General features: G+C 44.0%; 1 protein-coding gene across 1 annotated transcript; it reads left to right on the top strand.

Annotated features, from left to right (window-relative positions):
* Positions 1 to 77: 77 nt before the first annotated feature.
* Positions 78 to 10,964, top strand: TDRD6 (tudor domain containing 6). The gene is made up of 5 exons (XM_014257638.2): positions 78 to 6,717; positions 7,140 to 7,258; positions 8,324 to 8,413; positions 8,837 to 8,894; positions 10,301 to 10,964. The coding sequence occupies exons 1-5, from the start codon at positions 105 to 107 to the stop codon at positions 10,360 to 10,362; spliced, it is 6,942 nt and encodes a 2,313-aa protein (XP_014113113.2). The 5' UTR covers positions 78 to 104; the 3' UTR covers positions 10,363 to 10,964.
* The last annotated feature ends 85 nt before the right edge of the window (positions 10,965 to 11,049 follow it).

The raw sequence follows: 11,049 nt of genomic DNA, 5'->3' as shown, positions 1-11,049 counted from the left end.
TTGGTCACGTGGGCGGCGCGTGCTCTATATGAGGCCGAGGGGCGGAGAGTGGTGCCTTCATTCGCCTCGTGCGCGGGGCGAGGCGGCGTCTGGGTGGGTTAGCGATGAGCTCCGGGCCGGGATCCCTCGGCCGCGGCGATACCGTCACCCTGCGGGTCCGTGCAGTGGGGCTGTGCCCCGAGGTGCCCATCCTGCGGCTGTGGGGACTGCTGGGTGACCGTAAGGCTGACTATGCCCTCCTCCACCGCGAGATCCAGGTGGCGGCCGGGCCGCACCTGGCGGCCCGCCCAGAGCCCAGCGGGCCGGGGGCCAGCGGGACCAGCCTGTGCCCAGGAGAGCTGGCGCTGGTGGAGGTGTTGGGCGTGTGGTACCGGTGCTGTGTGGTGAGTTGTAGTGCCCAGGGGTACCGTGTCTTCCTGCTGGACGAGGGATACGTGGTGACTACATCCGCCTGTTACCTGGCACGGGGCTGCTCAGAGCTGTTCCAGCTGCCCCCGGAGGTGCTGGGCTGTATTGTGGCCGATGTCATGCCCTCCCACAGTCGCGAGGGAACAGCAAGTGGGGATTCACCAGTGTCCCAGTGGACCGTAGAGGCAATGGAGTTCCTCAGCTTCCTGCATGGCAAGGAGGTGTCTGGTGTGGTGCAGGAGGTGATAACGCCGCAGCTCATCGTGCTTGAGCTGCCCCAGCTCGTAGCTCAGATGCGGCAGCTGGGCCTGGCCAAACGTGTCTCTCCCAGCTGCTTCTGCCAGGTGCTCAAGTGCTGCCTGCCATTTAGTCAGTTAAAGAAGCAGCTCTGTCAGCAGCCTCCAGCGTGTTCCCTTGGAGCTTTTGCGATTCCGCAGCTTGTCCGTGTGTTGTTCTCATACCAGCCTCTGTCACCTGCCTTGGATTACTACTACCCTCAGCTTCAGTTGGGTGTGACAGAGCCTGTCATAGTGACCCATGTCTCTGACCCACACCACATTTACTGCCAGTTGCAGTGCCTGTCACAGGAGATCTATTGTCTTTCTGATACCATATGCCATGCTTATGACCAGTGGGAGCAGGAATTGCTGCCCAAAGTGGGCTCGCCCTGTGCTGCCCGTGGGATGGATGGCCAGTGGTACCGTGCTATTCTGCTGGAGCTCCTTGCTGGGGAGCAGGATCAACATGCAGCTGTCGTGATCTTTGTGGACTATGGCAAAAAGGAGACTGTGACCAGGGCTAACCTGCGCCATTTACCTGCTGAGTGTTTTCGTATGCCTGTGGTCACTTACGTGTGTGCTCTTCAGGGTGTTTCAGATGGGGGCTGTGGCTGGTCCCCGTTGCAGGTGGATTTGCTGAAAGCGCTGGTGCTCAGTAGAGGAGTGAGTGCTCACATCAAAGCCTTTAACTCCTTTGAGCATCTCTATTACGTGACCCTCTATGGGGAAAATGGTGTTGATTTGAACCATCTTTTTGGGTCTCGGGCTTGCTGCCTGGTCAGCAGTCACATGAGCCAAACTGAAGCTCACGAGCAGCTGGAAGTAGAGGAATCCTTAGCTGAAGAATTGGAATTGCCACCAGAAGCACCTCCTGTTTTAACACATGGAGATTTGTCTGCTGTCGCTGGTGTGCATCTGAAGACCTGGACATTGTACACTGCACGGGTTTCTCATCTCCGAGACCCATCTGAGTTCTGGCTGCAGCTCCATGAGTATTACCAGCTCTTCAGGCAGCTGAGGCAGTGCATGTGGAATTTTTATTCCCATTCCACAAAGCTGGATGGTGCTGGGTGGGACCCACAGCCTGGATCCCTTTGTTGTGCCAGTGGGAATGAGGGTGTTTTTTATCGAGCGGTGGTCACCAGGGTACTGGACACTGGGGTGGAAATACACCTGGTGGACAGAGGCAGTACAGAAACTGTGGATCTCTGTGCTGTGAAGGAGCTGCTCCCTCAGTTCAAGGAACTGCCTGCTTTAGCTCTGAAGTGTTGTTTGGCAGGTGTCTCCCCTCCACAAGGGAGTTGGAGTGAAGCTTCTGTGTCTGCATTCAGGGAGATGGTACTGAACAAGGAACTAAAGGTTTGGTTTTTGAATGTGCAGGGTGACAAATATATTGTTGAAATTTTTGACCAATCCCAGTTAGGACAGGGAAGAATAAGTAAACTTATGGCCCAGGGGGGTTATGCTAAATACCAGAGATATGAAATACCCAAGACTTACCAGAAATCAGATAAGTCTGTGACCCAGGCCTCTTCCCTAATATGTGCTGCAGAGGAAAGCCAAATAAATGCAGAGAAGAGGGTCAGGGAAGAATGTGATCTAAAGAGTAGTGGTAGAATACTTGGTTCTCAAGTGGGCGTGATGGTGAGAGAGAGCCCTGTTGCAGTTAGTCACAATTCTGAAAGCAGTGAATCTCTTCCTTCTCAAGGCTATGAGAATAAGGAAAATCTGCACACCTCTTTGAGACAGAACTATGTGGAAATTAAGCCAGGCTCCTCTTGTGGAGGCCACTTAGAAGTGGGAAGTACAGTTAATGTTATTTTGTCATATGTTGAGAATCCTAGTTGTTTTTGGTGTCAGTTAAGTAGAAATTGCCATGACCTTGAGGTACTAATGGATGAAATTCAGGAGCACTGCAAAAATTCATCCCAGCCACATGTTTGGCCAAATCTTGTGTGTTTAGCCCAGTACTCAGAGGATAAAAAATGGTACAGGGCTTTAATAGTTAGTGAAGGAGTTTATGCAGAAAAAGTAGAAGTCATATATGTTGACTATGGCAACAGGGAGCAGGTGTGTGTAAGGAAGCTCCGTGCAATTAATGAACGCTTCCTTAGGTTAGAGGCTCAGGCATTCAGGTGCAGCCTTTACAACTTAATCCAACCCAATGGTCAGAATCCTTTTGCTTGGGATGAAGAAGCAATTCAGGCTTTTCATCAGTTTGTTGTTGATTCATCATCTGACATTGACCTGAAGTGTACAATATTTGCCTTGGCTTCAATAAATAGGGACCTGTTTAACATTGTAGATTTAATCACACCTTTTCAGAGTGCTTGCCAGTTTCTCACTGAGAGGGGTGTAGCCAGACGTTTATTTCCTCAAAAGGATCTGGAATCTTTGGTCCAGCTTCACTCTTTCTATTATTCTAGTCATGGCATCAAAATAGGGAGTGAGGAAGATGTTTATATTACGCATGTTGAGAATCCATGGACGTTTTACTGCCAACTTGAAAGGTGTGCAGATACCTTGGCACAGCTGGCTGATGACATCAGTTGCCTGAGTGAGAGAGTAATCAGCACAGGAACCTTGGGGAAGTCTGGGACCTTGTGTCTAGCAAGGTACTCTGACAGTCAGTGGTATAGGGGAGTAATTATAGAAAGACAACCTAAGGCTAAAGTCTTCTTTGTGGATTTTGGGAACACAGAGACAATAGAGACAGATGATCTGCTTATTTTACCCAATGATGCTTCTGATGTCTTGCTTGTGCCAATGCAGGCCATAAAGTGTTCTGTGTCTGATGTGTCATCTGTTTCCAAAGAAGCTGAAACATGGTTTAAGGAAGCTGTCCTAGAAAAGAGATTAAAAGCAATAGTGGTAGCAAAGGACTCTGATAATACACTGCTGGTTGAGTTGTTTGATAGAAATGCTCAGATTAATACAAAACTGAAAGAGCTAAGCCTGAACAGTACAGGACTGTGTAGTCATGTTCACAATGAGACTTTGTGCTCTAGAAATACAGAGGTGAATGAGAGGGATGAGACTGCAGAGTCCCCTTTAAATGAAGATAGGCCTCTTGAAGGAAACAGACGTCCACCTGCAACCCAGCAAGCACAAGGAAGCAAAAGACACTTCAAAGAAGTTGTAAATGTTTTCCAGCACTCTATGAATATGAAGGGAGACGTGGCAGCTGGATTACTAGAACCTGATGAGATACTTAGCACAAAGGATGCTGTTTTGTTGAATAAAGCAGGGGAGAAGTCTCTGCTCTCTTCCCAGGTAGATAAACTGTCAGATACTAAATCTGATGCTGAAGGCAGGTGTATAATGCTTAAAAATGCATCTGATCTACCACCACAGAAGATAGTGCCAGCTCTTAAAACCTTAGTGTATGTGTCCTATGTCAGTGACCCGCAGGATTTTTATGTTCAACTAGGGAGTGATGAGGTTCAGCTTAAAAACATTTTGGAAAGTTTAAACAATGGGAAATCAGTGAAGGACCCTTGTGGACAGCTTTTCCAAGCGGGAGATTTAATCAGTGCTGTTTATTCAGAAGACAGCCTGTGGTATCGAGCTGTAGTAAAAGAGAAGACTTCTGACAATTCAATAAGGGTACATTATATTGATTATGGTGATACTTCTGTTATTAGTGTTGATCAAGCACGAAGGCTCCCTAAGAACTTGTCATCTATTCCAGCAATGAGCATTCACTGCTTCCTAGGTGGACTCAAATGCAAAAAACATGCAGACTGGACAGAGAAGGCAGTGTTTTACTTCACCAAGAGAACAAGTGAAATCCTGCTGTCATGTGAATTTGTAAAGAAGGTTGAGGATAAATGGGAAGTTATTCTCAGTGACCATCAAGGTGTAATAACAGTGGATTTAGCTGATAAAGATCTTGTAAATAGAGAAAGACTTTTCTCCAGAAAAAAAATTGATAGAAGAGAGAACCCTGAACACATGATCACTGTCTGTGAGTCTTTGCCTCCTCAGGTACAAAATGAAATTTCCTGTGTAAGTGATTGTAAATCATTTAACTGGAAATTTCCAGAGGCAGGTCAGACTTTAAAAATTTACATCACAGTGGTAAATAATCCAGGATACTTCTGGTGTCACCGTGCTGATACCAAAGTTGTGAGCTACATCGAGAAAAAAATAGAGGAAGCTGAAAAGCTTGGACTAAGTTCTCTGAATGATGGCAAGTCTTGTATTAAAAGTGGTGATACTTGTCTAGCAAAATACAGTCAAGATGGGTGGTTCTACAGAGCTCAGATCAGCAGTGTGAATGATGACAGTGTAGTTGTTAGACACGTGGACTACGGAAGTGAGGAAAGTATCAGTCTGGAGATGATCCGACAGATGCCATGTGAACTGCTCAGAGTACCTGGGCAAGCATTTGCTTGCAGCCTGTCAGGTTTCAGTCCCTCAGACGGCTCATGGCTTAGTGAAGCAAATAAGAAGTTTTATGATATGACTGAAAACCTTGTATTGGAGGCTGAAGTAGTAGAAATTCGAGAAAATAAAGATTCTGAAGTCCCTCTGTGTGTTGTCAAGCTGGAAGCTTCTGGCAATAGTATTAATGAAGAGATGAAATCTTACTGGAATGCTAATAAAGAAACTGGTGACAGGGCTTTCTCAAACCTTTGCAACCCCCTAAAGGAAAACAGAAGTTCAAGCAGCAATTTGAGTCTTTGTCTCGACAAAGAAACTTCTGCTGTTTGTGGTTTAGCTCAGGAAGAAAGTGAAAGTGCTTTATTTTGTACTGATCCTTTCCTGGGTGTAACTTCTGAGTGCTTAGAAACTGCAGAAACAAAGGTGTCAGTGGGAGCTGCCAGTGGGAAGGTTGATGACGGATATGAAGTAGGAGGGCGTGAGAACAGTTTTGGTAAAGAGATACCTCTGTCTGAAGGTGACACTGACAACAGTATGCTACTAGAGCCAGTGAGAAGCTGCAGCCCTCGTATTGTGGGGAATGAAATGAAAGCTGCAGAGCAAGACCTGTCTGAAATACTGTTCGGAGAGGAGGCTGAGCTGAAAGCAGAAGTGACAGGCGGTGCTCCAGCAGCCAGCCTTTTCCTAGAAAAAGAAAAAGAACTGCAGAGTTTGCCAGTGTTCCAGGCACAGCCATCTGCAAGCAATGGAACTGAGACATTAGGAGAACTGGATCCATTTGAAATGCACGTACCATGTGAGGACTTAAATGAGCTCATACAGGAGCTAATGGGAATTTTGGAAAAGTCCTCCTCTGGTGAAGGAACAAATGAAGTGCTGGAAGCAAAGTCCCTTGAAATGCAGGTAGCGTCAGGCAGTGAAGCAAGAGAGACAGTGTTGGAGCAGGAATTGCTGGAGCTGCCAGATGTGAGGGAGGAGGCCGGGCAAGTGACAGCTCTGAACCATCTTGAAATTTTACCATTACTTAATGAGAAAGAAAACCTGGTGCCTTCAGTTAGTGACAGAGAGAAGTCAGTAGAGCTGATTCCATCTGATGTTCAGCCTTCTTTGGGAGAGAAGACCAAGAAACTGCAAGCAAATTTGTCTGGAATTCATGAAGCAGAAGCTGTACTAGATGACTGGATGGAAGCAGACCCTCCCTCCCTAAGGCTGTCATCATCTGGTGGTAGACCTGAGAAAGAACTGCAACAGAAGATGCATGGCAATCAGCCAATGCTAGGAGCCAAATTTGAGCCCTTCCTGGAACTGGTGCTGCCTGATCTTCAGACTCCTCAGGGAGATGGGGAAGAGGACTTGTTAGGGCTGGAACATGCTATGCTACAGAGTTCTGCAAATAGTGGAAGTCAATTTTCATTTCTTTCAAAAGACTCAGCAAATCAAAGGCCTGTTTTCACTGTGAAATCACGTGACTATAAAGTTGAGAAACATAAGGGGTGGCAGAAGAAAGATGACTCTGTGGACAAATGGATGGAACAAGACTTGACTGACTCCTTTAAAGAGAGTGAAAATAAGTGTGTTCAGTCTTTATGCTGTAAGCCTGGGGAAGATGAAAAGCAAAATGAGAACTTGGCTGACTGCAGTGGAGGTAAAGTATCTGATTTTAAAGAGTTAAATAATCAAAATGTGTACATTCAAACATGAGAATAGCTTTCTTGTAAAAAAACCTAGCTTTTGTTCCCTAATAAGATAATGTATTAGTGTTAATGCTTTGATGGATTAAGGACAGCAGACTGAGTGTAGTATCTCAAGGGTAATGTGACAGTCTTGCTTGGAAGATTAATGATGTTGGGTGGAAATCCATTTCTGAACATGAAGCACATTTACAAGACTGGGATGACAATTTTTTAACTTCCAAATATCAAGTAGTTTGGAGGAGGTGGAGCAGCAGTGTTTGAGACATCCGAGATTTTTTTTTGAGGGTTCATTTTTGTGGGGTTTTGTGAGTTTGGTTTTTTTTGGTTTTTTTTTTTCCATTCTCCTTCATTGGTAAATTACCTTTTCTTGTAGCACGCCATGACTATCCTTGTAATCTGAAGGGCTTTGCTGTTGGTTCCAAATGTGTGATATGGACTTCTCTCAAATGGTGTGATGCTCGCATTTTGGAGGTATCTGAGAAGGGTACCAAGGTAAGTGTGGTTTGAATACTCTTTCTGCATTCTTTAGATCTGGTCCTTTCATCCTTCTCTAAACTCTGAATAAATATTTTTTTAATTGTTACAGAATTTAAGTATTGCAAATGTTGATTCTAAATTTATAACTGGAGAGATGTAGCAGTGTCTCAAATTGAATTGATGATGCATGTCAACACTTGATGTTCCCTTCACATCTTATTCTCTTTTATTGACTGAGAAGGATCTGGCTCCAGTTTGAGATGTGTGGTTCTGTCTGGCCTGCAAGTTAGTGTTCTGCAGTGGAGCTGTATTACCATTAAATGCTCATGAAACTTGACATTATTTTACTGGTGGTTTGAGGAGTTAGTGCTAGAGCAGTAGAAACTTGGGAAGAAACTCAAACTATATTGCAAGTAATAATGAATCCACAACTATTCCTGCTTCAGTGAAATGTGTATTGAATTAGTGGTTGGTGGGAGCTATCTTCAAGAATAAAGAATAATGCAGTGAGTTGCCTTGTTCTACTGCTGTTTAAGCTGGGGGATGAATGAGACATCTCCCTTCAGTCCAGGAGGGGAGCATGTGTTCTTGTACACACTTGCACAGACATTATACTTACATAAAATGACCTCTAAGTTGTAACTTAAGATTGCAAATCCAAAAGATCATTGCATAAAAATATCCTTTTGGAAAATTGAGTGTCAGAGATTGTGGAAGCCAGCTCTTGTGCTGGTAGATCCTGGGGGTGTCTAAAACTAAGCTCAGCTGCATGCAGATGAGGCAGTGTCAGGGATTACCATATAATGATATCCCTATTCATCAGCTGCCTTCTGATTCTGATCTAGTAGTGTTTCACAGCTTTTTTCTCACTGTGCTTGTGTTAGGAGCCTAGAAGAGCCTTGAGCAGCCTCAGTCACTACTACATTTAGTTTTATTAGAGATTAGCTTGTCCTTCTTTGAAAGATCCAGACCTCTCAACACCTTCTCAAAGGCAGAGTCCTTAACTGTGTTTTCCTACTGCTGTGTCTTATTTAAGTGTACTGCTGCTGTGCTAGATCCACTTTGGCTCTGTATGTGCAGGTCTTGAACCTCTGCAGTGGCAATGAGGAGATTGTTCATCCTGAGAATGTCTGGAACGGAATTCCTGACTGGGCTTGCAGATCAACTGAGGTATGGCAGTGTGATAATGGACTGGGCAGGACAGAACTGGTTTTTAGAAGGGCTGCTAACTAACTGCTTAATTATGAAAAACACTTTTATGGAGAAATTAGGAAAGAATAGTGAGGTTTTCACCAGTGTTCTTCATGAAGTACCTACCAGTGGATAAAAAAAACTTGTCTGGAACCCAAAGCTCAGGTGATGAGCCATGCTGCTGATGCAGCATGGATTTCCAGTTTGTTCTTCACATGCAGCCTTTGTATCAAAGTGAAAAGTGGGCAGAAGACTAATATAGTGAGTTATAAGGGGGGAAAACAATGGTAAATAGGAGTCCAGTAGTGCTGATGTAAGAAGTTAATCTAGTATTAAAGGAAGCACCTCAGTGGAAGTCTTGGCAACAGTGCCAGCTTCCTAACAGGATCCCTTTTTGTGTAGGCATTAACCCCTGCAAAAGAAAACTTGCAGCCCTTACCAGAGGAGTCCCTACTTCAAGGTAAGTCTACTTTAAGCCCCCCACATGGGTTGTGTACTCTGCATTTGAATGTTTTCTAATTTTCTAGGAAGTGCTTTATTATAGAAAATACAGTTGAAACATTAATTTGAGTTTATGTAGTTGTTACTGTGGTTGGAATTTTCTTGATAGCATTAGTTTATGTACTGTCAGTTTAAGGGTGACTGCATGCAATGAAAGTTGCTGCTGTGTCACAGTTCCAAACCAATTTAGTATTTATTTATTCATCTAATGGACTGAGCCTCTTGGAACAGCTGAGATGGTCCACCCAAGTTACAGATTTTGGCGGAGTTTTGAGCACTGCTGTCAGCATGCTGTTCTTGGTAATGTTTCTGAGGCAAAGTGAGCAACTGCTAGGCAGACTATTAAAACATTTAGTTTAGCATTTGAGTGCCCCAGTCCCATAATCTGTAACTCCAAATCCATTATAATACCATTTTACTTGTTGTAAGGATAGTTTGTGAAAAGTACATCTTTATTATTACTTAAATTTTTGAAGTGCTACTGGTAAACACCTCTTCAGTATACCAAATAAATAGTACAGGTTCTTTTTGTTTATATGTTATTTTTATAATTATGGAATTGTAGAGCAGTTCTGGTTGAAAAGGGTCTTTCCTGGTGGTGAAAGCAGGGCCAACTAGATCAGATTGCTAAGGACCTTACTGCCAGTCCTGGAATCCATCCAAGAATGGAGACTCCAGAACCTGTCTCAGCAATTTGTTTCTGTGGTTGCCTGATGAAGACTAAACTGAGTTGAAGTGGGGATAGCATTTTTGCTTTCGGGGATTAATTGGTAATTGTGTTTTAGCATAACTACTGTTTTTTGGGTAACAAATAAGGAAGCCTGGAACAGAGATCAGGTTGCCCGTTAAGCAAGAAAAAGGGTAGTTAAAGAATTTGGTAAAATGGTCAATCTACAGTCTCCCTCAGTTGTATCACGCAAATGCAGGATTATTCTTGATTTTGTGGATTTTTTTCTGTTCTTGAATACTTTGCATGGAGTTAGTGTATGCACTCTAAGTGCCAGCACAGGAGAGGCGAGTCGGAGTCATGCACCCACGTGTCACAGAGCTGGAACCTGCTGCAGACACTGCCAGTGCCTGGAAAGGCAGTTTGAGTAGGAGGTACTCGGGGTGAAAAAACTCCTGCAGTGGTTTATGCAAAGCCCACTGAGGGATGGAGAAACCTGAACTCGGATCTGAAATCTGGGAGCACTTCTGCTGTTTCAACTGTTTTATCTTTGTATAATAAGTGTAGTCTTTTAACATGGTCCAATATGTCAGAAGTATTTAGTCTAAAGCCCTGTAGAGCTGACTTGTGATCTTAATGCCCTTAAACACATTTATAGAAACATCTTGATGGGTCTGTTCTGTGTTTATTCCCTATAGAAAAGCAAACTGGCTGCAGTAGCAATTTAGCTGAAGATCCTCATGTCCTCGAGCAGTGCTGAAACCAAGTGACATGTAGACCATGTGAAACTGAACAACTGCCTGTGTATAAAATGTTCCCATAAAAATGTGTTTGTGGGAACAAAAATACCAGCAGAGCATTGAGTGGCTTATTTTTTCTACCTAACTGACCAAATACCTGTCACTACTGAACTTCCCTGTAAAGGAATAGTCTTGGCAGACAGTTAATTTCAGCTTGTTTTCTTACAGCTGTTGTTGCTAGACTGTTACTGTTAGCTTGTTTCTTACAGCTGTATTTTCCTAATAAGAATTTGCCTCTTGACTGGCATTTTTTACTGACTGGGGGTGTGCTGACTTGTATGGAGTTCCTCATGGGTGATTCTTCAACAAAAGTTTCTTGTAAGTTTCTGTATATGCTACTGTGTTGTACAGCACTGCTTTCTGATGTTTGCTTTTGAAAAAGTTGCATTGTTAAGTGTTTTTTTCCTCAAAAAAAAAAGTTGAGGGTATTTTTGGGGGGTAGGGGTGGGGAGTTGTTTTTTTTTCTCCATACGGGAACAAAGTTGTTTTGGGTTGAAGTCTTGCATTTGGTGCTGTTCTAAAGCAATGGAAGAAGATGGAATAAAGCTTTGGCTGGCACATACTGGTTTGTTTGTGTTTTAATGACATGTGTCTGTTCCTGTGCAGAAGCCCAACTGCTGTGTGCAGTCACTGGTTGTGTTTTGATC

Source organism: Pseudopodoces humilis, chromosome 3, assembly GCF_049639895.1.
Source record: "Pseudopodoces humilis isolate 2021_Gansu_Grassland_sample_001 chromosome 3, ASM4963989v1, whole genome shotgun sequence".
Lineage (NCBI taxonomy): Eukaryota > Metazoa > Chordata > Aves > Passeriformes > Paridae > Pseudopodoces > Pseudopodoces humilis.
Note: the sequence above shows the minus strand (reverse complement) of the source record. Positions and strands in the feature narration are given on the sequence as shown.

What these genes read in the sequence shown, in the direction of transcription:
- TDRD6 (XM_014257638.2), top strand. Translation starts at nt 105, where the DNA reads ATGAGCTCCGGGCCGGGATCCCTCGGCCGCGGCGATACCGTCACCCTG. An exon ending in GGGCTTGCAGATCAACTGAG is followed by an intron (nt 8,414 to 8,836) that starts GTATGGCAGTGT and finishes CTTTTTGTGTAG; the next exon opens with GCATTAACCCCTGCAAAAGA. An exon ending in AGAGGAGTCCCTACTTCAAG is followed by an intron (nt 8,895 to 10,300) that starts GTAAGTCTACTT and finishes TATTCCCTATAG; the next exon opens with AAAAGCAAACTGGCTGCAGT.